Source organism: Globicephala melas, chromosome 1, assembly GCF_963455315.2.
Source record: "Globicephala melas chromosome 1, mGloMel1.2, whole genome shotgun sequence".
NCBI classification, from domain to species: Eukaryota; Metazoa; Chordata; class Mammalia; order Artiodactyla; family Delphinidae; genus Globicephala; species Globicephala melas.
In genome coordinates, this window is record NC_083314.1 from 156,205,984 (window position 1) to 156,232,866 (window position 26,883).

At 42.9% G+C, this 26,883-nt stretch overlaps 1 protein-coding gene across 2 annotated transcripts in view; it reads right to left on the reverse strand.

The window, feature by feature from the left end:
* Positions 1 to 26,883, reverse strand: part of MACF1 (microtubule actin crosslinking factor 1) — a 239,454-nt gene that overhangs the window by 20,037 nt on the left and 192,534 nt on the right. For both annotated transcript variants that reach the window (XM_060307542.1, XM_070045508.1), the window contains 27 exons: positions 26,641 to 26,882; positions 25,408 to 25,614; positions 23,918 to 24,037; positions 23,334 to 23,441; positions 22,174 to 22,392; positions 20,776 to 20,979; positions 18,877 to 19,108; positions 18,034 to 18,260; positions 16,808 to 16,930; positions 16,609 to 16,710; positions 15,682 to 15,783; positions 15,415 to 15,588; positions 15,167 to 15,322; positions 14,807 to 15,004; positions 14,131 to 14,259; positions 13,156 to 13,329; positions 10,571 to 10,726; positions 10,260 to 10,466; positions 10,002 to 10,121; positions 9,416 to 9,585; positions 8,235 to 8,394; positions 6,962 to 7,156; positions 6,504 to 6,632; positions 5,192 to 5,335; positions 4,538 to 4,726; positions 1,914 to 2,034; positions 1,194 to 1,357 (listed from right to left, as the gene is read on the reverse strand). In XM_060307542.1, coding sequence (XP_060163525.1) covers positions 1,194 to 1,357; positions 1,914 to 2,034; positions 4,538 to 4,726; positions 5,192 to 5,335; positions 6,504 to 6,632; positions 6,962 to 7,156; positions 8,235 to 8,394; positions 9,416 to 9,585; positions 10,002 to 10,121; positions 10,260 to 10,466; positions 10,571 to 10,726; positions 13,156 to 13,329; positions 14,131 to 14,259; positions 14,807 to 15,004; positions 15,167 to 15,322; positions 15,415 to 15,588; positions 15,682 to 15,783; positions 16,609 to 16,710; positions 16,808 to 16,930; positions 18,034 to 18,260; positions 18,877 to 19,108; positions 20,776 to 20,979; positions 22,174 to 22,392; positions 23,334 to 23,441; positions 23,918 to 24,037; positions 25,408 to 25,614; positions 26,641 to 26,882 — 4,472 coding nt within the window. The remainder of the gene's footprint in view (positions 1 to 1,193; positions 1,358 to 1,913; positions 2,035 to 4,537; positions 4,727 to 5,191; positions 5,336 to 6,503; positions 6,633 to 6,961; positions 7,157 to 8,234; positions 8,395 to 9,415; positions 9,586 to 10,001; positions 10,122 to 10,259; positions 10,467 to 10,570; positions 10,727 to 13,155; positions 13,330 to 14,130; positions 14,260 to 14,806; positions 15,005 to 15,166; positions 15,323 to 15,414; positions 15,589 to 15,681; positions 15,784 to 16,608; positions 16,711 to 16,807; positions 16,931 to 18,033; positions 18,261 to 18,876; positions 19,109 to 20,775; positions 20,980 to 22,173; positions 22,393 to 23,333; positions 23,442 to 23,917; positions 24,038 to 25,407; positions 25,615 to 26,640; position 26,883) is intronic.

The following is a 26,883-nucleotide window of genomic DNA, read 5'->3' on the forward strand; positions in this document are numbered from 1 at the left end:
CTGTGGTAAAATGGAGCAGCGAGAGAAACGGTAACTGAACGACCACCATGGAAAATACGGAGCACGCAGAACAAGAATGGGTGGAGCCAGCCTTGCTTTCCCTTGGCACTTTTTCAAAAGATCATCCCCTTAGATGTAAGAGAATGGATTCTATCCCAGAAAAGACGTCCTTAGCACTCCTCACTTATGTGATTTTGAAAGGAACTATAATCACGTAGAGGCCTATGTCTTCGAGGCTCAGCCCCCCTCCCCACTGGTCTTCTGAGATAGTTTGAGTTCCGGTTGGAAGCATCAAGAATCCAGTCCTGCACCCAAGCACATTTCTTTGGGATGGCAGCAGAGGGAGTGAACTGTCCTTCTGACTCCCATTTTAAATATTTGGCCCTGGTAGATGGCAGCAGGTCTATGCAGTGGGCAGAATGATGCTGAGCTACTTGGACTATGTCAGTGACACAGACTCAGAATGACTTAAACAGTGCAGCGGTTTTCCCCCTGGTCTTTCAAACTCCAAAGTTGGAAGGAATGGGGAAAAAAGAAAAAGCCAAAACCAAATATGCTTAAAACTCAACCGGATCTACAGAAATAACAACAAAAAACACAGAACACTCACTTCTGGGCATAGCTGCTTTGATATGCACAAATAAAAAAATATAAAAGATATTAGAAATTTGTTTTAGAAACTAGGAAGTGAAGTACTATATTTTTTAGATTGGTTAATAATACTTCAAAATAGATTGGCTTTTCATAATCTACTGAAGAAAAATACTGATAGAATGACAGGCCGATAAAAAAATTACTCGTTTTAGAAATGGGTAGCTTATATCTACACAAAAGGCTCAGTAATGGTCATTTTTGTGAGAAGCTCCACACTTGGCGGTAACCTTGCAAAGTTATGCCCCTGATCCTCAACCAAGGCCAGGTGCCGAGGAGGGTCGCGTCACAGGCTGGACCCTCCTGGCCTGGCTGGCTGCCTGCTTTCCACCACCAGTGCTACAGCCTATCTGTTGTTGGTTTCCTCACATGTGTCTGTTCTCCCAGGGGGCCTGGAGGACAGAGTCCTGGCCTACACTGCTCGGTTCCTCCTTCTGCATAAGTGGGTCAAGGCACACAGGTGATGCTCAGAGGGCCTCAGAAGGGCTGTGTTTTGATAAAAGTCACCTCCCTCCAGGGAAGGCTGCTTGGCGGGGCCTCACCTCCTCCAGCCTGTCCAAGGCGTCGTTCAGCTTCCGCTGCCGCTCCAGTGCCAAAAGCCACACCTGCTGCCAGCGGGCAGAGAGCTGGTTGATCCGTGGGTTTTTTGCTTCAGATTGTGAAAGGATTGGCATGGGAGGAGGTGTGGGCTGACTCAAAGACTTTCCTGAAAGGAAAAATCATCATGAGATTAGAAAAGCTGGTTTAGTCAGTTCACAGAGAGAAGCTGCCGTCTGTATGGACCTAGAAGATCTTCATGATGACGTCCGGTCAGTAACTGAGAAAAGGAAGTCGGGACCTGGCTACACCTAGACATGGAAGCACACTGACCTAAAAACTATTGATGCTTTTCCCCAGTCAACAGGTACCTGTCTCATACCTTCAATCAATTCTGTCCTACCTTAGCAAACTGAGGAAATGTCAGTGGTTCTACAGGAGCAGATTTATTTTATGATGAAATTAGCGCAACAGTCAGCGCTGATGACCAAAACATGGAAAGGTCACTGCAAAAGAATCTGCTTCACCAACTCCAAATTTCTACCAATTCAAAAAACTGGAGTCTAGTTATTGTTTGTCAGTGTAAGAAAAGTGAGTTTCAAAAAAGATTTTTGTTCAAATCCAATATGGTTTTTGAAAATGGAAAAGAAATTTCTGCTGGGCACTTGGGAAGCACTCATCAGTGAGCAGGAAGGAAGCATCCTGCACAACAGGCGGCCACGTACTGCTGCCACCGCGGGACTTCTCCATGAAAGGCGCATGGGCCGGCTCTATGATCTTCCTTTTGTACGTCTTGGTGACCCGGTCCACGTCAGGCTGTTTGCGAGTCATCTCCTCCATAAATGTCTGTTAAACACAAACAACAAGGAAAAGGGTTGAGAGTTTTCTTGGACTAAGATGGGATTAGGCAACTTCTTACTAACAAGGGCCAAGCCTGTGACAGATGGAGCAACTGCAAATGCCTTCGTACACGGCTGCACTCCTTTCAAGAAACATGATTGTGGCCTTGAGTGAGGCACTTCATCAGGTTCTGGAGACCTGAAGGAATAAGACATGGCTCTGACTTCCAGGAGCTCACAGCTGAGTGAGGAAACCAGGCAGTCAGAGCAATGAGTGGCACCCAGGGCTCCGAAAGAAGGACTAGGACAGGCACCCACAGCCCAATGTGGGGAGGAAGGCTGCCCGGAGGCTGGTGCCTGAGCTGTGTGCTGCAGGATGAAGAATGAGCCAAAGGCTGGGGGCAGGGCAGTCCCACGGAAGCCTGACAGTGGAGCGAGCCAGAGCCCTGCTGATCACTGGCTGAGGATACAATCAGAGGAGAGGCAAGAGGGACAGCTGGAGAGGCAGGCAGGAGAAGGGTCCAGAAAGGCCTTGTGTCAGGCTAAGGGACTGGGGTTTTATTCTGAGAGCAATCTGTGTGTGTGTGGGGGGGGGCGCGCGGGGGCGGGGTGTTTACGGGTGGGTGGACAACTGAAGGATTCCAATCTAGAGAAGAGACACAATCAGATCTCTGTTTTAGAGCTACCATTCTGGCCTCAGTGTAGGAGGGAGGATGGAAAGGGGGGAGGCAGGCAAGTTGGGAAGCCATTGCAGTAATTGAGGCAAAACACAGTGAGGGCCTGAGCCGGGGCAGGAGAGAAGGAGCCAAGAAGTATTTTGAAAGTAGGACAGGTAAGACCTGATAACTGGCTGAATGTAAGGGGTAAAGAAAAAGGAGTCACTCCTGTGTTGGGTGACTGGGTGGATGAGGAGAGAGGAGGCAGGTGCACAAGGGAGGGGTGGGGTCAGGGCCAGGAAGCAGGGATGAAATGGAGTTTTAGAGCTGCCTCTAGCTTCCTGCATGCTGCAGACAAGCCAGGAGATGTGGAAGCCCTGGGTGTACAGGTGCTGGATGAAGGTGTCAGGCCAGATACAACCTCAGGTATGAGAAGAGGGTCAAGAATGGAACTTTGGGGAACAACGTTAACCAGTGGATAGAGGAAGAGGAACCAGCTAAGAAGACTGATAAAGAGTTGTCAGAGAGATGGGGGGACACAAGAGGGGGGAGCTTAAAGGCACAAGGAATGAGAGGTGATAACAGAAGGGAGAGGGACTGGCCCTGATGGAAGAAGATAATCTCACTCAGGAGAGAAGGGGTCAACGTAGGTAAACTTGATGGGAAGTACAGGGAGTCCTCACTGGCCAGGCTAATTACATATGCTAAAAAGACCTTATGTCCACAGTATAACTAGGCAAGATCCATGCTTGCATTTGGTGTAAATTATCATGGTTAAAAACCAAATTTGTCTCCTAACTGAGCTTTCCTCTGTTCAGTTTAGTTTGATGTGTTGTCTGGCCCATCTCTGAGTACATGCAAGACGTCTTTCTGAATCCAGTTGTAATGGGATAGGTCCCAAGTAATGGGACCTTGGCACAGAGGCAAGTCAATAGAAACAGGATGCGGCAGGCAGATTTCTAAGCCAGGCCCCAAGACTCCTGACATACATGTCCTGTGTACTCTCCCCCTCAAGTGTGGGCAACACCTGTGGAAAGCATGGGCAGCCACTCCTGGATTATGGTTTTTTTTTTTAAAAAAAAATTAATTAATTTCTGGCTGAGTAGGCTCTTTGTTGCTGTGCGCAGGCTTTCTCTAGTTGCAGCGAGCGGGGGCTACTCTTTGTTGTGGTGCGTGGGCTTCTCACTGCGGTGGCCTCTCTTGTTGCGGAGCACGGGCTCTAGGCGCACGAGCTTCAGTAGCTGTGGTTTGCGGACTCCAGAGCGCAGGCTCAGCAGCTGTGGCGCACAGGCCTAGTTGCTCTGTAGCATGTGGGATCTTCCCGGACCAGGGCTCAAACCCGTGTCCCCTGCGTCAGCAGGCGGATTCTCAACCACTGTGCCACCAGGGAAGCCCTGGATTACGTTTTATTATATAAGATCTGTCAGAGCAGGATGGAGGGTCTCCTGCTGGCTTTGAAGACAGACGCTGCCATACTGTGAGACTGCCGTGTGCCTAAGACCTGAGGGTGGCCTCCAGGAGCTGACAGCCAGCGAGAAAAGGGAGACCTCCATCCTACACTGCAGTGAAATGAACGACACCAACAACCTGAAAGAGCCTGGGTGGGAACTGCAGTGCTGGCCGACACCTTGATTTCAGCCTGGTAAGACGTCCCCTGGTCCCCTAGACGGGGAACCAGCTACTTCAGGCCCGAAGTCCCGCCCCACGGAAACTCTGAGACAGTAAGCATGTTTTAAGCTGCTAAGTCTGCGGGAGTATGTTCAGCAGCAATTAAAACACGGATGCACAGGGCCAAGGAAACGGGCTCCATGAGCCATGCAGGAAACACGCGACCACACGATGTGGTGAGGATACCTGATGCTCAGCGATAAGGGCTTTAACTCGGTCGATGTTCTGAGGGATTGGCTCCTGATCCCGTTGAATGAGGGTGGTCTCGGCCCACTGGATCCACGCCAGAAGTTCTTCCAAGAGCTCGGCGTTGGCCACCAGTTCTGACAGGGCGGCTTCGAGGCGCTGCTGGTGCTGCTTGGCCCACGTCAGGACCTGCGGGGGAGGGAACCCGTCGGCTGTCAGCCAAGCACATCCCTCGTTTTCAAAGCCCTTTTTTGTGTGAGCCTAACAATGACTTTTAGGGGAAAGACCACCCAAGCAGTCAAGAGGCTTCACTCTTATTCTGGAGACAGAGCTGGAGTAAGAAATCAGCTCCCCTGAAACCAAATGTGGCACGTGGTATTAGACACAGAATTCTCAGGAAGGAGGGAAGAACACACCACGTGTCCACCGGGCGTCATCAAGGAACACATCACACCACCAGCACCACCCTTCCAGGTTTCTGCACATTATCAAGAAAACGGTCACTACTAAAATGCGAATAACTTGATTCTTGTTGAGATATTCACAGTGAGTGAAAGATTCCTTACGTGGGGGTGGGGAAGCTCTGGAGTATTTTACTGCTGTTCACCCATTTTACGGGGCACGTGCGGTCTTCCTCTAAAACTAGGAACTCACCTCCTCAAAGCGAGCCCGGATGATGGTGATCCAGTGTTTGATGGTGGTGATGCAATCAGGATGGCAGACCACCAGGATGACTTCTCCCATGGCCACTGCTGTGTTAACATCCACGCGCTTTTCTTCCACTTTCTTCATGAATTCCTAAACAAACAAGATTTGAAATCAAAACCTTAAACCTAGTCTAGCAGCGCTGTTAGTTTACACTGAGAGGGGTAAACAACTTTAGTGTGTTTTTCGACTCTTTGTTGACACAGAGCTCTAAAAGCCTGCATTTAGGCATCTCTGTCATTTTCTTTCCAGTTCTCAGAGGTGGGGGGAAGCGAGGGATTTCACAAAGATGACTTTCTCTGCACAGATGATAAGGACTAGAGAGACACAGGCATGACCCTTTTCCTGATCTCTCTCTCTTTTTATAAATTCCTGCTTGGATTCATTTCCATATGTGTAAATGGTGTTGTCTTGGACACATATAGTGACAGCTACAAAACAATACATTTTTGTTGTTGTTGTTCAAGATGAGATAGGAAAAAGATTATGAATACTACTAGAACAGAAGGCAATCGAATGACCATAGCTTTTCTCCTGGACTCAGAGACCAAGTGTCCTTCCTAACAACCAGAGAGGAAGCTCCTGAAGACACACATCTGGGAGTTCCACCAGCTCCCAGCCCTGTCTTCCCATCAGAATCACCCCAGTGCCTCAAGCCCCTCTTCCCAAACTTCATATATGCACATTACATTACAAATTTCAAAGGCAAATAATCTGCTTTGTTGCCAACACTACAACATTTTAAAAATACCTACAACACAATGCAATGACAAAACCATGATTAAAATCTCTCGGTGGGAAACACCAAAATTAAAAAAGGAAACATTTCCCACCTTGTTAGCACAGTCACACTGAAGCCGCAGACACTGTATTATATTCTGCAGCTTGGTGAGCAGTTCTAGGGGCACAGATCAGGGCCTGGAGCTGGTAACGTAAGGAAAGTCACACAAGGCGTGTGCAGGGGGGGCATAAAGGTAGAGCAGCCCGTGTTTTCCTCTATATTAACACCAGCTGTCTGACTTGTTTACAACCAGCATGCGCTACTTTTGTAAGAATGAGTGGATGAGTGGTCTTTAAGGGGTCACAAAACCCACCAATCGTTTCCCTCTCATTCCTGATAATGAGTAAGCTGGGACCATTCTGGCTTTGCTCCTTTTCACGTGAGGTCTAACGTTTCTAAGCAAAAGCTGCTTTCCGTTGCTGGCGTGGCCACCCTCCCCATGTGGGTGGCATGGGTCCCTGCACCCGGGGGATGGATTACCTTATGAGTGTCGATGAGAGACCGCAGGGCCTCTGTGTCATCAGGAAGTGCCCCCCGGAAACGCAGTGTCTGCTCGGCTTCAGAAAGCCACTCCAACAGCATGTGAATTGTGTCCCGAAACTCTTCTGCCTGAAATAACCAAGCACAAGAGACTGAACCTCTCTCTGCAGCCAAGGTCCTGGACATGGTATGCCAGGGAACGGTCTGGCCTGAACTCAATGGAGTACCACAGGCACTTGAAGGCTCTATCAAAGCCCCACAAAGGTCATCTTTCATCTGTGCAACTTGAAAAACCAACTAAATTCATTATTTCTCTTATATGGATGCGGGCTAAAATCTTGTTGAACATTTAGAATATCGATTTTTGACTTTGTGTTCCTTACAAGACTGGCTGAAACCAATCCTGATAAAGAGGCTAGACTGACTCTGCTCAGGCCCAACCCCAGGCGCTGTCTGACCTGCTTCAAGGCCTGCTCAAGCCGGCTCTGTTTGCAGACAGAGAGTTTACACACGGTGTCCCAGCGAGTGCTCAGTTCCTGGAGCTGCCCTTTCACCCAAGTGGTGTCATCTCGACTGTTCTCAATCAGCTCCCGGCCTGATCGCTTTAGGACCTGAACGGTTCCCGTTCGCTTTCCCAGTTCCTTCTGGAAAACCTGGGAAAGAAAACAGGAGAATTGGTTTGTCTTACAAATGTTTTGAATTCAAGAAGTAAAACCACAGAGAAAGTAGTCATTTCCTTCAATTCTCCTTGGTAGGTTCCAATTGTGTGTCTTTTATGCACAGACGGAGGTGGGATCACAAGTAAGAAAGAACCACCACAGGATGTGGCTCTGAATGTGAGAGGCGTGACTTTGGGTAAGCTGCTTAACTGGAGTCCCAGTCTCATCTGTGAAACAGGAATTATGCTGTACTAGCATCTCCAGAATTGTGGGAGTTTTTTTTTTTTTAAATTAATTTTTATAGTTGATTTAACAATGTTGTGTTACTTTCTGCTGTACAGCAAAGTGAATCAGTTATACATGTACATATATCCACTCTTTTTTAGATTTTTTTTCCCCATATAGGTGATTACAGAGTATTGAGTAGAGTTCCCTGTGCTATACTGTAGGTTCTTATTAGATATCTATTTTATATATAGTGGTGTGTACATGTCAATTCCAATCTCCCAATTTATCTCTCCCTCCCCCCTTCCCCCTTGGTAAGAGCCCACCTGCCACGCACATAAGAATCTGGTGTAACTTCAAGGTAAAGCTCAACGCTTCGTGCTGAAGCAGGACAGTATGTAGGTTCAACGTACAGGTGTAGGTTACACTAAATGCTGGTGTGCACGGAGCTGGCCTGTCAGGTTCAGAAGTAGTTTAAAAAACACTCATTTTCATGTTAAGAATCAGTGGAAATGGATATCTTGAGGGTCTCCTGAATTTAAATCCATTTTGACTCAACTGAGAGATATAAACAGGAAACTGAGGGGGGGCCCTCAATGTGAAGTTTACACACTGGCAAATCTGAATCAAACCAACTTTGGTAAATTCCTTGTGGCTGATGCAGAATCCCTGTAACAGTTTGTTTAAACACACAGAGCAGGGAGCTGCCTCTCTGACAAGCAGAGACACAGGCTCTTTCAGACCTTCTTTCTAGGGGAGCCGTACAAGGGTACCATGAGCTGAAGGCACACACAGGTGTAGGACCCAACGGCTTTGCCCTCCACGCAGCCCAGATCTCACCCCTCACCTTGTGGGCATCCATGAGGTTCATGACGAGGTCCAGGTCCCCGTGCACAGGCTGGTCCTCAGCCAGCTGCGGCTCTACCTTGTACAACCAGTCCACCAAGGCCTGCAGAGCGTCCATGAACTGGCCCGAAAACAGCAGGGCCTCCTCCAACTTGTGCTGCCTGAGAAAAGCACACAAACTTCACTGGTTAGTGGTTCTTTTATGAATGGCTCACAATTCTGACCACTGAACAGGAATACTGCTTGAACTTTATCTAGAGAGGGACTGCTGTGTTAGAACAGTTAGAAATACTGTAAAAAGTGACTAAGAGATGTTTAGACATTTTAAATTAAACCACTCTCTAAAATGGATTAAGCATAGTGCAGGAGACCGGTGTAGATGCCCTTCTGGCATTTTAGAGTCCAACTGCTATGCACACGGTATGCTATGCACACCCTACAACCCAAGGTCTTTTTATTTACATTACACCACTCCAGTAGAGGGTGGTGGTTCTATTAATGATTTGGAGCCAGGAGTTCAACTCCTAACTCTCCACCAGTTGTGAGACTCTGGCTGTCTCTTTGAACCTCAGTCACTTCATCTGAAAAATTGGGAGTACAAATAATACAGAGGTTATCATAATGCTTACATAGCATAGCTGGTACAAGTGGATAAAAGTACAACTTTTAGAACCAAATCTCAGCTCTGCTGCTTAGTAGCTGAGTGAGCATGGGGGAGTTAAGAAACCTCTTTGTGACCATTTCCTCATCTGTAAAATGGGAAGAACAGTACCCACACCTCAGTGGTTGTTGTGAGGATTAATGAGCCTCAAGATGGTTAAATGAGATACTACATTGGAGGCTTTGTACAGTGTCTGACACAGAGACACTCAGTGAGACAGCTACTGGCATTACAAACTTGTGATTTACATGTATTTAGAGTTACAGATCTTCTTTTACTGTTGGCCTGATTTTATAGGCTTCTCTCTTTGTAATACAGTAAAGGTTCAAGTTTAAAATATGATAATTTTAATATATCTGATTCAAATTATTTCATAACTCTCACTGAATTAACTGGAGATAGCAAGATGCTACTGTTACTGATACATTAGCTTTATTACCACTTTCTAGAATCCTGTCACTGTCTCCTGGTTACTTTGGGGATAACACACAGATCCACGAAAAGGGACATTTCACACTCACCTCTCCACAGACTTGCCACAAACAGTATCCCATTTGTCTCTGACTTCTCCCAGTAAGTTGTCAAGTTTCTGAGTGTCATCAGGAAGCAAAGTCTTTTCTTTCAGTGCTCTGCCTGTTCTAATTGTGGTATCATACACAGGCTGTTTGCCACCAAGAGTTTTCTGGAACTCCTGTTCTCAAAAAGATTTACAAAAAAAAAAAAAAAACCATGATAAAAGTCAGATGACATCGAGTTTTCAGGTGGGTAACCAGAAATAGTATGAATGTCACTACTACTTGAACTAAAATTAACAACAGCTTATCCCGAAGAAATTTATAAGGTTTTGTCTGTGCCACATACAGCAGTGCATGACTATTTCTAAAAGCCCACAGTTTCAGCTGGTTACTCCCACAGTCACTTTGTTTGAACTCTTATTTAAATGAGGAATTGTCATGGTTAGACACTGTCCAGATACAACATGGCTCTATGATCTTGGCCATTTAACATTAACCGATTAGTTTTCTTTTGACTAGTTCTGTGTTTTTATCAAGCTACAATCATCAGTGAACACCAAGCTTAGGACCTAAGAGCAATGAACTGCTGTACCTTATGCTTTGAGAGCTGAAGTTTAATTTTGTCTGGGTCGTTGGATATCTCCAGTTCTGAGTCCAGGTGACTCTCTGCATCTTCTAGCCAGTCAATCAGTTTTTTCCAAGCTTCATGGAACTAAAATTATGTAAGAAATACGTTATAACAGGAATGAATATGCACACTACACAGCACTTTTATGTGAACCAATGCGGAGACTCAAAACATGCAGCCCAAGGTTGTTCAGTAAATTAGTATCTTTCTTTTATAACTTACTTGTTTTGCCCGCTTTCTGGCATCATCCAGCAATCGTCCTCTTTCAATAGATCGCTGGACAACCTTCTCCCATCGAGACTGGACGCTAACCAGCAAATTTTTGATCAGAACAACGTCCTGTTTCTGGCTAAGGAATTTTAACTGATTCCCGGTTTGATCCAGCTCAATGATCTGGTCTCGATGAGCATTTACTTCATTAGCAAACACCTGAGGGGAAAATATTGCTCTTTTTAAACTGGAGATAAGATCAATGAGCATCACTTTCAATTGGCGCTTTCAAAGGGAAGGCAGCATCGTAATGCCATTGTTACCTTGTGCTCCTCTATCTGGGAAAGGACGGTGTTTAGAATCAGGCTGGGAGGAGAAGCGATGTTTAAACTCTGCTCTGCTAGAGTGAGCCAGTTGATAAATTCTTGCAGGGAATTCTGGAATTCTGTTGCCAGGTTGAGGGCCTCTTCCAGCTTTGACTAAATTTTAAGTTAACACACACACACACACACACACACACACAGAGAGAAAAGTGCCAAATTCAAGAATTATAGTTTTAAGGACAAAGGCGTAAATTGTACACCAAATGAAATGACTTCTAAGAAGGAAGCCTCATTTAATCAACCTCCAAACATGCCCTGTTTGCAAAGAAGGGGACATTTTAGTGCTAGTGTTTGAAACTGAAACAACTGTGCTTGGAAAAGGAAGGGCACAGTTTGCAGCTAAGTTGCTTTCTCTGCCATTCCCCACTTCCTGAGACATTAAAGAACAGGAATAAAGGCATTCAAGCCATTCAATAAATGTTAAGTGAACAGACCCTTTAGTGGTGACAGCTGCAGGATCTGCAACCTACTTTGGGCAAAGTCTCAGCTTCCTTTAATGTCCTTTTTGTGGCATAACACAACTAAATGAGAAGCACCTGACTGTGACGGCGACGGTCACCGCAGGGCTCTCTCTATCTGAGTATGTTTTCAGGAAATATGGCACTTGAAAAAGTCTCAGTCTGAAACTTATGCTTATGCTACAGCAACAAAAGTAATAAAAGCCAGAACATTTCAAACAAAAATGTGACAATTTACATAGATGTAAATTTTTAGTCATTACGATCTAAATCAGAATGACAAAAAAGAGTGGCTCATTCAGGGTGTGCGCTACTCTCCACGAGTACATCCCAGTTCCACAGTCTACAAGCTCCATCCTCAGAGACCTCTACCCCGAACATCTGGGTGATGGCCTCTGACCCTGGCCCGTCTACTAGGCAGGCAAAGTAGAATAATGGCAGGTTGTTAAAAATGAATATATGCAAAATATTCACTGAAAGAAACCCCAGAAGTACACTGAAAATGTTCATTGCTGTTAAATGGGTTGTGTATTCTTTCTACTTTCCTCTTGGTGTTTTCAGGTTACTTCTGTAACCTAAAAAACACTGTGATGAATGTTATAAAAATGCATAGACCCAGTCTAAACAAGTTCAGTGAACAAAGGAAATCTACCTCAAATCTATCATAGAAATACTTAGCAATAAATATATTGCAAGTTCCTAGATGGCAGGAAATCTTTCCACGTCATTTTATCTATATAGTCTTCAACAGGGCTTAAATAATTTTAGCGAACCTGGAATGTAATGTTCTTACAAAATCAGAAATAACTATCATTGACAGCTAGCCTTTGCTCGATCAATTCAACAACTAAAGTTGACCCCTTAACAACATGGGTTTAGGGGTGTCGATCCTCCGAGAAGCTGGAAATCCGTGTGTAACTTTAAAGTCTGCCCTCCACATCCACGGTTCTGCATGCAAAGATTCAACCAACTAGGGATCATGTAGGACTGTAGATATACTTAGTGAAGAAAAAAAATCCTGCATACAAGCGGACTTGCGCAGTTCAAACCTATGTTGTTCAAGGGTCAAAACTATATTCCTTGAGGCAACTTGTTCCACTGTGTCAAAACCCTCTAGAAACTACTTGATTTTGAGCCAGAATCTACCTTGGTTTCTTTAATTAGTCTTAGCTCTACATTCAGCAGGAATTATAGACAAGACCCTGTCCAAAAATTAGAACACAGCCATACACTCAGGTCCTCTGCCCACTCTTCATGTAACGAAGTTACCAGACCCCACACTAGAGGGACCCTAGGAAATTAATGCTTCTCTCAAAATGTTCATTTATATGTGTGAAGATGTGGTTTACTTCCTTCTGCACATTAAAGTTCATGATGACAGAGTTCATGCCTTTATTGTTTTCCACTGTACACCTAGCACAGTGCCTGGTACATACATGCTTAACGACTACTTGTTCAATGGATGTGGCCAATGGATTTGGACACATATTTTACCGTTTCAGCTGCCCAGCACAGAAACTCTATGCAGAGTGATATTCTAGAACTCTGTACTCATAAAAAACAAGTTTGGGGGCAAATGCCTTGATCTCTGATCACTTTTCGTTTGAGGAGAATTCGATTTTTGAGGAAGAGTAAGAGGAGGACATACAATTTACTGCTCTTGAGTTTTAGTAACTAGACATCAAATTCCGTGTGAGGAATAATTAGTGATACTCCCTGCATGCTGTTCCCAACCTCCCAAGTCCAACAAAACCTATTTTTAAGTCCATCACTGAGCAGTAACAGGCAGTAATGCCTTAACTGGTAGATGCAGAAAAGGAATGCAATATTATAAAAGCAAGTATTGGCAGAAACTATCAGCATCAATGCAATTTGACATGGACGGAAAATAGAAATGTAATGGCAGAAAAGATGGCTTGATTTAGCACAAAGCCAGTTCTGAGGATATCAGTTCTGCTAGCTTGCTACAATATAATGAAAAATCTTCCATAGAAACTAGATGATAATTGCATGTAATCATTAAGCAAACTACTCAAACAGTAATCAAACTGAATTTTGTGGTGATACCTTTCTTTCTTCCATCTTACTGCTGACCACATGCCACTTCTGTTCCAAGAGTGCTACGCTCTGTTCTGTCTTCGAGCCAGATCCAGAATCATCACGGCTGAGAAGCATGAGCCTGCCCTTGTCAAGCAGTTGATTGTAAGTCTCTTCCTTGGCTTTCAGCTGGGAATAGAGTTCCTATAAGGGCAAGAAAGATATCAGTAATGCAAATTCCCTGAAAGACACCCACACAGATTTACAAGCACAGTTTGGAAAGGCCAAGGAAGGTCTCATTTTGATTAAAATCCTTTCTTTTGGATTCAATTCAACTGCTGAACAATTAGGAAATGAAACCCACCATTCTTCCTTAATATAAAAATAATTTTGTCACCAACAGAATTTTTAAGGATCAGAGATCACAAAAATAGACCCCAATAATTTACTTCTCCTTTTCCTGAGGGATATGCCTAGAAATTATGTTGCCTCTTGTTCTCAGCCACTTTCTGGAAATACTGTCAGCTTCTATTGGATTTCCCTAAATCCCCCCTCAAGTAGGTTTTTCCTTTAATTTTTTGGCTGCTCCATGCGGCATGCGGGATCTTAGTTTCCCAACCAGGGATCGAACCCTCAGCCTCTGTAGTGGAAGCACAAAGTCTTAACCACTGGACCGCCAGGGAAGTCCCAGCAGTCTTTTTCTTAAATACAACCATATCTGTGTCACTATCTGTCTTGATGCTCTCACCTTCACATCAATATTCTTGTGCCAGTCAATCTGATTAACTTGAAATCTGCCAGCTCCCCAGGGCATTTCTGGTTCACTCTTTCCTGTCGCTGCCTATCGCAGGGTGTTAGAAGCCTGTCTAAGCAGCAATCCCCAAGTACTATATTGTCAGTAAAAATGCACTACTTTGTAGACTCCCAACTACATATATCTCTGTGAATTCGGAAAGGAGCTACTGAAAATGGGATGCTTATGCTCAATTTCAAGAAATCTGTTACCATATGTGTATCAAGCTGCTCCCTAGCCGTTTCAGGAAGTCCTCCTGTGGGCTTCGATGCAGAAAGTTGGGTCTCCATTCTAGTCAGTTCCAAGAGGAAATCTTCAATTTCACTATGGAAACCCTGGGCCTTTTGAGAAAAGACATTATCAAGGTCAGTAGTCAATTCTAGTTTCAGAAGTAAGCTTTCTAAATGACCACATGAGGAATCTTTGAGGGAGGAATTTTAGGCTGCTCTCACGCAGGGTTGTTCTGTTGCTGGATGATTATGGGGCCAATGTATTTACTTATTTTCAGAATTGAGCAGAATCCTTCAGACCTCACTGTAACAGAGATGCCTGATATAACCTGATGAATTGACTGACTAAGGTACTGTTGAATATGGATACGGAGGGACCTGACTTGATCCAAAAAATAACTAAATCTGTGAACAAGGTTCGTTACAGCAAAGATCTACTAACTTTGAATAGTAGATATAGGGACTGGATCACAAACTAATCCAAAAAGAATGATCCAATTAAAGGTTGTTCTTTCCAGACAAGTCTAGCACAGAACTGACCCTCAAGGCAGAGGGGGTTCTACCCCAAACTGCTTTTCTTTTGTCGACTTAGATGGACTTCCTTCTGAATACTGTCATGTGCACAGCCCCACCCACCTAACCTGGATAGTGCATGTACCTGCTGCAGCGTCGACTGAAGCTGCTGCTCCCTCTCCTCTGTTTTTTGTAACACTGACTCCCAGCACTGGTTCATGGTTTCTAAACGGCTCCTTAAGCTGCTGGCATCATCTCCAGCGCTAGATTCAAGAAGCTCATTGCCAGCTTTGTTGACTGTTTCCACTGTGGCTTGATGGGCCAGAACATCATTTTTTAGAACCTAAAAAATGTTGAACAACATAATTTACCTCTATAGGTATCATTAAGCCTGGCTCTCTAAGGTACACACGACATCAAAAGGTACAGAAACATCAAAAAGCTTCTGATGGCAATATCTGGTCTCAAACCAATAGGCTTAGAGATGAAAAATGAAAATACTTACGTGGTGTTTTGCGAGCTCAACTTCAATGACTTTTGGGTCTCCACTTATTGGTCTCTGAGCATCTAGCAACTCTTCAGTGTGAGTCAACCAACTCATTAGCTCCTCTAAGGCATGCTGGAACTGGCCAAGGGCCAAGAGAGCACCTTCTAGCTTATGCTACTCAGAAAATGATTTAAAGGGAACGTTTGTTAGGAAATTAGAAAACAGTAGATAGTAGTCCACTTTATGTACTCTACCATTTGCCTTACCTGTCTGTGAGCAATTTTCTCACCCAGGTTCTCCCAGAGGTGTTTAAGTTCCGTCATTGGTTCTCGTATAATGTCTCTGTCCGTTTCATCAGTAGCTTTCTTTAACATCAGTTCACCCTGGTGATTGAGCTTCTCCATCTCAATTTGCTGTTGGTAAACTTCCACTTTGAACTCCTGTCAAAGACGTAGTGAATGTTAACATCAAACCAAGTCTTTAAAAACGAAAAAGAAGCAACCCTTCTTCAAAAACCCTTCCCAGGTACAAACCTTCATTTCATTTAACTGATCTTTAACAGTGTTGAGGTCAGTGCCGACAGGGGGCATTGTGCAGAGTTTAATCACAGTGTTATCTAGCCAGTCAAACATAGCCTAAAATAAACATACAAATAAACAGTCAAAAAACAAAAACATAAGGACTTGGGAGACAATTAGCATGATCTCTGCTAATACAAGCAGAGATAAATCAAAGTATCAATACTTTGTGTTGTTTGTGCTCTCAGGTTGGGGGCAGAAATAAGGGATAATGATCTTTATTTCAGTAATATGGGGACTTAAGGATGAAGCCAACACGACTGGAATAATGTCCAAAATAAACTACTATTTCTTATGGCCAGCTAGCAAGCCCACAATGTGCTGACGCTACCGTACTGTGCTGTGCTTTGAGATAACCTGGGTTGGGACCTCTAGCAAGCAATGACTTTGACAGTAAGGCCAGCTTTACTCTACAGCCACTGTGAGGATAGATAATATGATGAAAAACATGGCAAGAAGACTAGAAATTTGGATGTCAGAACTTTTCTTGCCACAAGTGGGAAACTTTGGCTAGAAATAAAGAAATAGCCTGTCTTTGGTTCAAGAATGTTGCAGTCCTGTGAAGGTGACCGACTCACGCTGGACTCAGAATATGACAGAAATCACGGGGGGCTTCCCTGGTGGCGCAGTGGTTGGGAGTCCGCCTGCCGATGCAGGGGGTGCGGGTTCATGCCCCAGTTCGGGAGGATCCCGCGTGCCGCGGAGTGGCTGGGCCCGTGAGCCATGGCCGCTGAGCCTGCGTGTCCGGAGCCTGTGCTCCGCGACGGGAGAGGCCGCGGCAGTGAGAGGCCCACGAACCGCAAAAAGGAAAAAAAAATAAAAAATAAAAAAGAGAGACCACGGAACCTGTGTTTCCGTGGTGGTCACCTCGTGGCCTCTCACCTGAAGAGTGTCCTGATACTGCACAGCGGCTTGCATGGCATCCTCAAGCTTTTCCAGTCTCTCTCTCCATGTTTTGTTTAAGTTCTCCCAGGCATTATTCATCTAGGGTAAAAACAGTGGATCAGACTCTCCAATTAATCCCACTCTTAGTGTGAGTCCAGTAACGTTTTGTCTGAACCCCTTGTCCACTTCTCCACACCTCATCAATGCTCTTCTTCACTTCCGGCTTCTCAGTTTCTCCACAGGCAAAAATCAAATCTGCTCCAAGGATTCGAATAAACTCCAATTCCTCATGCAGACCATCTGTCTCTTCCTTAATAGTCTACATGTAAATGAACAGAACATAAGCCAAAACAGAAAGCAGAAGAGAACTTCCCAAACTTTGCAAATGTAATTTATACCCCCATCGACAGCAGATGTTGAACAGAACGGTCAATTTCATTAAAGTCTTCCAGCGTTCTTAATATTTCACTCATCTAAACAGTGAAGCTTCAGAGTCTGGTTATTTTTCTTATATATACATCAAATATATTTTTATATATTAACAATAAATACATAAAACAGTCTGAGAAAGGTGCAATGAGCTTCAATAATTTACTAAAGGTCCAAGGAGATCATAATCTACAACCAGAAGTCTATTACAGAGAAGAAAATTAACTAGGATAAAATACTAGAGTACAAAAGTCACATATCTAAGAGCTGGGAGATGAGCAAAATAGGAATGCTAGGCTATATAATCTCAAAGAAAGTCAGTTCTGTGCCAGATCCTAAAACATGGTTCATGGACTGGCAATGACAGGGGTGGGGAGGTGGAAATGGCTGAAGTAAAAGAAAGATATGAGTGTTAAGAGGGAGAATATAGAATAGCAAGACAGTCTTGCCTTGGGCTAAACGGACAAAATGAGGTGAGAAATGCATTTAATAAAAACTAGGATCCCCAAAAAGGCTAGAAAAAGGTATGTGGAAGTAACAATTGTTATTTCTGGATGATGAGTCCAGAATTTATTTTTTCTACTTTCTATTTTTCTACAGTAAATAAATTTACTCGAGAAATAAGTACACCAAAGAGAAGACTAAATTCAGAAATGAAAGCAAAGCTGGATTTTTAAAGCACATGCTACTAATATGAATTGTTAAGTTTAAAACTGATGACAGAATTACTTCTGTGTGATGGATCTGCTCTATATCACCAGTGGCGGTTGTATGTACCTATACAAAGTGGTAAAACTTGTACATTAAAAAAAGAAAAATCTATAATGAGCAGGTATTTTTGTTCTAGTGTAAAGACATACTATTAAGCTTAAAATAAACAAACAAAAAAAAACTTTTAAGGCACTCAGCCTGGCTAAGCAGTTAACACAACATAGTTGGATACGGTGCTTTCCCACAGGACAAACACATGAGAGAAGGGGTTTTGTTTCTTACCTCGGCGGCTTCAACCTGTTGTTTGATAATGGATGGGTCAATGCCAGGGCTTTCCAAGTCATGGACGATGTCCTGGGTGTCTTTGATGGTGGTGAGGAGAGCTGCCATGTCATACCAGAACTTCTCCGCTAGTTCAAGGACATCAAGGAATTTAATTTCTCGCTCTTCAGCCCGAGCTTTGATGTCCTCCCAGAAGAATACCATTTGATCCAATTTGTCCTGGATTTCTGAGGGGTATAGAAGAGTGAACAGGCCTTTTCTAAGGACTTAAAATCAGCCTCATCAGGTATTAGATCTAATCCTATTTTCACTGAAATTATCCTTAAAAGTCTCTAAAAATGTATAACTGAAGGATAGTTTTCTATCTTAGCTTTATTATTAATTATTTCTATGCTCTCATTTATCACTTACATTGGTCTCCCACATAAAGAGATCACAGAGGTTATCTGGAAATGAGTTATCATCTACTATAAAAGTACTGCTAAGATACTTATAAAGGGGCTGAAATGAGAACTCTGTTTCCAGTCTTCTGTGTTGAACCTGCTATGTTTCCCATGGAAAGTGTTATAAAAGGTAGTTATGTTCTACCCACTACTGGTACTGCAGTTTCCTCGTATTAGGGGGTAAAGGAGCATTTGTTTCCTGGTCTGGGAATCTAACTACCAATTGTAACCTTATTTCAATGGGGAGATGTGTTCTGAATTCTAAATGACTTCGTGGAATACTCATTACTTGGGCACTGCCTTTGCATTCAATGAAGTACATCTGGTGGGATGCTGGAGGTAACCACAGCCTAGAATTTATTCTATCGACTTTTAAAAAATGATTAGATTAATCAAGCACCTTTTGCAGCCAGATCCTTGTCAGCTCCCTGAGATCGCCCAATGAGCTCTTCTCCACGGCGCTTCAGGGCCTCAAAGGATGGCTGCAGTTTTTCCAGCTCCACGGTGGCACTTTTGTTGTCACTGATGCACTCTCTGATCTTGTCTACTTCAGCAGGGATCAGTGGTGGCATACGCAGGCGAGAGGAAAGATTCTCCAGAGTCTCCAACATGGGCTCAATTTTATCATGGAACTAAACAAATATTGGACCATTAGCCATCACAGCAGTACTTTGTCACACTTCTGGGGTAAATGTTAGGGATTAAGGCCAGTGTATAAATCTACTACTGTTTAGGATAAAACCTATGCTCAGCCTAGCCCCACGGCTGTCAAGTGTTGGGTTTGTCTAAAAAACTGTTTTGGGCATAGTATACCAGAGCTGGCCCATCAGAAAAAGTAAATGTTTAAGAAGCAAAAAGCTATTACTTACTATACGAAAAATCAACTCAAATCCTTAATGCTGCCACAATATTTCCCCAATTCCAACTAACGTGATGAAAAAGGGACAAGACTATGAAACCAGTGAGAGTCAGTGTGTCAACATCTCAGATGACAGTTGCATGCAACAGAGTAGACCAAGAAGTTAGATGCCCTCCACCAACTGTATAAATGGATGGGGAACTCAATATGCTACATGACTTGGAGTTTAAAAGTATCATGGCATGCAGTTTGACAACCCACCAGTGTAATAGTAAGAAACTAAAATGTCGGCATGATGAAAGATAATTAGGGAAGGCCAAATCTAACCTTATTCCGAGAGAACTACTGCCCTTTCCACTTTTCTGGTACTTTGAACAACATATCTATAATTGTAAAATTTTAATTTGTAATATGAAGCAGAGAGGGGACAAAAGGGAGCACAACAGACAAGTCTGCCCCCTAAAGCCAACTCTGGATTCATTGATTAGAATAATGCTTACCAACTGTTAAATGTCCTATAGGAAATAACACGGTAAACAAACAAAACCCCTTCCCATCACTCCCTCACTTCTAGGTTCTGCCCCAAATGAAACTGGCATAATAAACTGCATTAATAAAATTTATTCCACTAACGTTAAGGGAAGTTTCCTTATAAATAATCCTCTCAATTCTCAGCTTCGTAAGAACACCCTAATCCCAAGGGGGTGGGTACCTTACCTCTGTAATCTGTAATGGTGGGCGCGGTCAACACAACAATGAAATGTGACGATGTGGGGAAGACAGGAGCAGGCAGCAACAACACAAAGTAACACATTCCACAATGTGAGTGAGAGATGGGACGGAAGGTGGGGGGGAAAAACTTGAGTAAGTACAAATATTAACCAAGAATATTGACCAAACATAGGAATAAATTACCCAGACATAACAGTAATATATTAGTTGGAAAGTATGTAGTTACATGCTTTAAACTCCACTGCTAGTGGTTTGTTTCTCCTTGACTCTACCTTCTCCCTAGTCAAGCATCTTTCTCTGAACTAGGAGCTAGCTGGTGGCCTCGAGAATAGGAAAACGAATGTGCTGTCTAAATCTCGAAAGCAACAGGCCCAATAGGAATTTGACTTCTTGAGGCATTTGTTGCTTCAAGATGAATTTACCCAAAATCATCCCTGCTAAAGGATTATCACAATATAAAATTTTCAAGGAAACAATCAACAGGCAATATATACCAGCCAAGATGCATTTCACCCTTCTTATAGTTGTCAGTATAACCAATGCTCCCTGGAATAAAAATGCAGACAGGCAAAGGCTCCCAGTCTCCTGATAATGTATCACCAGCATACTAGTCTGGACATTCCTGAGCATAGGGGCATACCGATACAGAGCCTCTTGCTTAGACTAAAGGACAGTTGAAGGTTATATGAGTTTAAGACACACACATACCTGAGCTGACTGGGAAATAGCCTCGTCCAGAGCCAGGGCCCGCTGGCGCACCTCCTCTTTAATTTGGGCATATGTATTTTCTGCTTTCTGGTATTTTTCTTGCACCATTTCCCCCTCTTCAGGGTTTAACTCCTTTAGTTGAGGGCCTATCTTTAGCAGCTTATCGATATGAGGTTTGTGTTCAGCAATGGATTCCCTTAGTTGCTATGCAAAGAAATATGGATTAAAATAAAATGAGCCTTCTTATACCAGTTTGTTTGTTTAAATACTTTGATCAGAGCTCATACCAAATGAACAGACTGAGTTACTAAAACCCAGCAAGTCCCAACATCTCACCGTTTATGGAGGGAATAAAATCTAAGTCTTGGACTCTGACTCTAATTCTCTTCAGTTTCAAAAGCCAGTTCACATGTTCCGCCACCCAGGAAGCTTCCCAGAAATCGTCTCTCACTCTCACCCTCCAATACAAATGTATTCCACTGTCTTCTGTACTCGTAAATACTTCTCTGTACTCTACTGTAGTTTGCACGATTTAATGTCTGTCTCCCTGCCCAGACTGGGAGACACTAAGCAGGACCAGCTACAAACAGCAACATTTTTGGTAATCCAACCGCTCCTTGACTATACTGCTGGCTACTTCCAGTTTACATCCTTCCTCTTACAGGAATACAGAGATAGCAATAAACATGAGTCATACACCACAAATAAAATAAACATTAAAAAAACTACCTTTAATGGTAACAGCATCAGTTGAAGTGTCTACAAATTTCCCTTTCATCTCAACTCTAGGCAGCAAATTGCTTTCTGATATTCCTGAGTGAAGGCTCTCACTCCAGCTAGGGCCTAACCACAAGGAAAGGGCCACCCAACCACAACCAAGTAACACCCCACTGTCACTGGGAAGATTTTAAACTCCCTTGATTTTTACGTGGTGCTTTGTTCACTTCTGCAATACCCAGGTTCCTGACATCTCCATAATCTTTTTTTTTTTTTGCGGTACGCGGGCCTCTCACTGCTGTGGCCTCTCCTGTTGCGGAGCACAGGCTCCGGATGCGCAGGCTCAGCGGCCATGGCTCACAGGCCCAGCCGCTCCACGGCATGTGGGATCTTCCCGGACCGGGGCACGAACCTGTGTCTCCTACATCGGCAGGTGGACTCTCAACCACTGTGCCACCAGGGAAGCCCCATAATCTTATTCTTTAACTGATTCATATTAAAGGACAAAGGAAATAATTCAGATATGTATTTTTACTGTGCAAAAAAAATTCTAACTGGTTAAGAATTAATTTCATAACATTTACTTATACTCAGTAGGTACTAATAAATAGGCTGTTTTTGAATAAATCGTAGAGCCCATTTTCAGTTCTGTGATTAAATAAAACTCGGCATGCTCCTTACCCTCATTTCCTCTTGTTGCTGCCTGAGCTGCTCATGATCAATAGCAGGAGGAGGTAACTGTGCTATTAGTGTCCGAGTTTCCTCAATCCAGGGGCTGAGCTCCTCATATGTTTCCCAAAACTGGTTCACCAAGACCTGTGCCCGTTCTAGGCGGGCGTAACGCTCTGAATTGAGCAGACTAATGGCTTCGTATTGTTGTATTAGAGACTCTGTCTTTTCCTGTGAACAAACAAAAAAAATGTAAGCATTATTATCATGATGAACCCTTCTTTAAAGTAAAAATGTAAGTATATATAGGTGTGTGTGTATATATATATATATATACACTAAAAAGTTTAAAGAAATACACACTAAAATGCTAAAAAATATGGATTAATCTAGTAAGCTTACAAGTGATTATTTTCTTTATACTCAACTGAATTTTTCTATCATACATATACATAATTTTATAATTTTTAAAATATGAAAGTAGTTTCACAAACAGTAAAACAGCACAAGCACAACACACCAAAATTAACCTTTTAGTGAATACCTTTTATAACTTTAGATACAGCACTACTGTAATAGGCCAGTTTGACTGAATCTCTCAGGGGCTAAGATGGGTATTTGCTCATCAAGTTTCATTTGTCTTTTCCCCTCTGATAAAAGTCTCCACAAACCTGGCATTTATGCTTTATATGTTTAGGATGAGCAGCTCAATTTATGAAGACTTCTGAGGAAACAGTGGTTACCCATACCCTTTATAAAAAACAAAACTGGTGTACAAATGGACTCTGTTGGTCAATTCTTTTAGAAATGGGTAATGATTTTTTAGAAGGACCTGAAGCAGAAATTAATATCTGCACACGGTTCTGAAAAATCTATCTACCTGGAAGGGTAACTCAAAGATAACTCATTATGGACTGAGGATGAGTAGCAATTCCTCTGTTATAAAGAAGATGGATTTGCAGTGTATTTCACATTATACAGTACGGCTGTTTAGACATCTGTGAACACAGGGTTAGGAGTCTGAATGCCCCAGAACATCAAGCTGGACTTAAGTTATCACAACCAGTAATAGAGGGAAAAAAAAACTTCTTCAACTATCATTTCACAATTGTACTTCTAATTCACCATGATCAAGATAAGAACAATATGGTGAATAAATAAATGTAGTTTACCTGTAATATAGCTTTTTGCTCTTCCCCACATGTGCCAAAGATTTCACCACGATGACTGAATAGTTCATCCATGGAATCTTTGTGTCGAATGATGTCAATGGAGAAAGCCTTTGAAAAGTAAACTATTGTTAAGTCGAGAAATATAAGAAGCCCGAGCCTGTGTTAGTGAAAAGTTAGACATACCCTATGAAAAATTCTTTGCTTTAAAAAACCCACATCAAAAAAAAAAATCAAAAAAAAAAAAAAGCCACATCAAAAACTGTTCTTATAAAGTTTGACACTTTGCCTATCCACATATCTTCAATGCTTATCTTTTAGTAGCTTATAAGAATATCTTCCCTCCTGAAAACCAGGAAGAAAACAGCTAACTACTCTTTCTTGGATTAATGGGCCTATTTCTATCCTTTTCACAAAGCAAAAAATCTCTTCCTCATCCTAACCAAATATTTATATAATTAGTCTCTACCCACCATCATGACACTGACTTATTCTACTTTACTTGGGATAGTCAGAAACTCTCTGCTAGTCACTCTTAAGAGACTGATGCTTCTTCTAGCTCAGGACACAGTGAATACGTCACTTACCTTCTGTACCTGCAGCTGAGCTGTGGTCTGGTCCTGTTCCAAGCGGATTGGACCCAGCGCCATCAGTTTCCGTTTTGTTTCAGCAACCCAAGCTAGTTCTGCATCAGCAGCTTGCTCATACTAACAGACATATTGAAGAAAAATGGACATATTACAGCCAACGTCCTCCTTCTGAGAATTCTAATTTATTCAACATAGAAAGGCCTAGATTTTCAGTAACACAGTTTACATCTCACAAAGTAAAGCCAAAATTGGTGACAATTTCATAAAATCACAAATCAAGATGCAGACAATTTAGAGTTGATCCTACTTCAGCAAATATGAGTTGATCTTATTTCAACTTCTTTAGAAAGACATTATAGGACCCAGTGAGTGGTTCTACAGCTAGAAACGACCATGGAAACCAAGACTCTTCAAAAGAAATACACTTTCTAATGAGAGTACTTTTTTGAGGCTGTGCTCTTTTTCTGCCAATCCTCTTTCCTACCCATGCTCTAAACAGTAGCAGTCATGTGTTTAAATACAAACTACCATGGCGGCAGACGGCTGAGTCAAGTTAACTTGAAGTACTTGCTCAGTTGAAGAACCCTAAGGCCCCAGAAGAACACCAAACCTTTAAATGGAATGCAATAACGTATGCAATGCCATCAACAAATACAAAACCTAAGAACATGTTCTATGTGACCATTGTTCAATGAGGTCCCTCAATCTTTTACCTCTTCCTCGTCAACGTTGCCGAATTACACTAATACTTAAAGGAAAGTGAGTTCCCAAGCGTGATAAATTTCACACTGAAATATCTGGCCAGGATGAGGGATATTAATTAAGACATAACAGGAATGCACTTGGCATCAGAGCAAACTTCTCTGTGGTTCAGAAAGCATTTGCTTATCACTATGAACTCAAGGAGTCATGTTATATTAATTTATTTTTTGCACCATGGCACATTAATAGGTGCATATCCAGCTACAAAGAAAAGCAAATAAATTTTCCCAGAAAGTAGGAAGGAAAAAGGATTGAGGGAAATATGACACCTGTGTTTACTTGGGAGGGTTCTATTTTGGATGGCTCTGCTATTTTGGTTAGCATATTTGATAGTAATTATAGTTCTTGGTTCTGTCCCCTTTTCCATCTAATGCTAAAACAGCTGATTATGTCAAACTAAGATTGTGATGCACTTGGACCTTTCGGATCTAGATATTATCTACCCCCATCACCATCTGCCTCTTAGCAGGGCAGTAGCAAGGAAAGGGCTCACACACTCTCTTCTCCAAGTTCTTTTCTGCTCAAAGGGGTCAAGTATTTTTGGTCAAACCTAGATCCATCCTCACTTACCTTTACCTAATCAGTTCCCACCACTGAAATGATTCGTTGCATCAGATTTAGCTTGATCTCATTTATTCCTATTCCTGAGCCTGTATTTATGTGGGTCATAGTTTTGTACTTCACGCTGCCTAAAATATTAATGCAGAGGTGTTTATAAAGATTACCTGTTGTGATCTCTGAATAGCAGCATCGATTTCATCCACCCTTTGTCCAACAGTGTCACTGACCAGCTTGTACTGCTCATTGGCATCAGACACAAGTTTATCCAGCCCTTCTCTGGCTCTCCAGGGCACCAGCTCTAAGAGAGCACGGCTCACCTCATTCACTGTGTCCAACACCAGCCTGTGCTCCATGACCTCCTTCTTTAGCTCCTAAAGAGGGAAAAAAGTTTTCAGGCCATCCCTTGCTAAATTAAGCACATTAGCAGCTGTGCTGGGTGGAAAGTGCTCTCTCTACCACACATCCCAGCAGGGCTCTGACCTCCTTCCTTCACTTATTTATTTTTTTTCTTGTCTCAGATTTTTCAATCACTCCACAGCCTGACTTTAGGCTTAGCCGCTTAGAACTGTCTGCAAGACTTCTCCAGCCAGACTGTCTCTGGGTAACATGAACGGTGCTTTTTGCTTTTTTTCTCCTTACTTCAGTAGAAATGATAAATAATGCTTTAATCATAGGTATTTACCTCAACAAATACCTACACAGTATTTCTGCGCATCTAGAACTGCACTAGATCCTGCAGGAGAATCAAACATAACCATGAAGTACTCTTTTAGAGAATGAACTATGACAGTAAATTCTAAAATGTTGAATATAAAGCAAGCTTCTTACGGTTTTTTAACAGTTTTTTAAAACAATTTTATTTATTTTTGGCTGCGTTGGGTCTTCATTGCTGTGCGCAGGCTTTCTCTAGTTGCAGCGAGCGGGGGCTACTCTTTGTTGTAGTGTGCGGGCTTCTCACTGCGGTGGCTTCTCTTGTTGCAGAGCACGGGCTCTAGGTGCGCGAGCTTCAGTAGTTGTGGCTCGCAGGCTCAGTAGTTGTGGGCTTAGCTGCTCCGCGGCATGTGGGATCTTCTTGGACCGGGGCTCGAACCCATGTCCCCTGCATTGGCAGGTGGATTCTTAACCACTGCGCCATCAGGGAAGCCCTTCCTAGGGTTTTGAGACAATCTTTTTTCTTCTTCAGACCATAACAAGTGCTTTATATAGGTCTGTATATCAAATTTTATTTTCCAAGAATAAACGAAAAACAAGGCAGGCAGAAATTTCTGGTTTACATTTAAGGTATAGATAGTTGGTATTAAACACAAGAATTTAAGGATTCTAAGAGAATTCTAAGAGAACTTAAGGATTCTAAGAGGAAAAATTTTTTCCCTTTACAGTGTGAAATGACAGCTCACCTTCTGCCTTTGCTGAAACTGGGGTATTTGCTCCCCTGTGGGAGACTGTCCTCCACTGGCTGCCAGCTCCTCCTCCACTCCCCTCAGCCACCAGGTCAGTTCCTCATACGTGGACTGGAACTTGGCGGCCAGCTGCCGAGCTTGCTCTAAGGTTCTGAGGGCCTTGGAGCTAGTGAGTGTGATGTCTGCATAGCGAGTCTTTATGCCATCCAGTTTCTCTTGGATAAGCAATACCTCTTCACC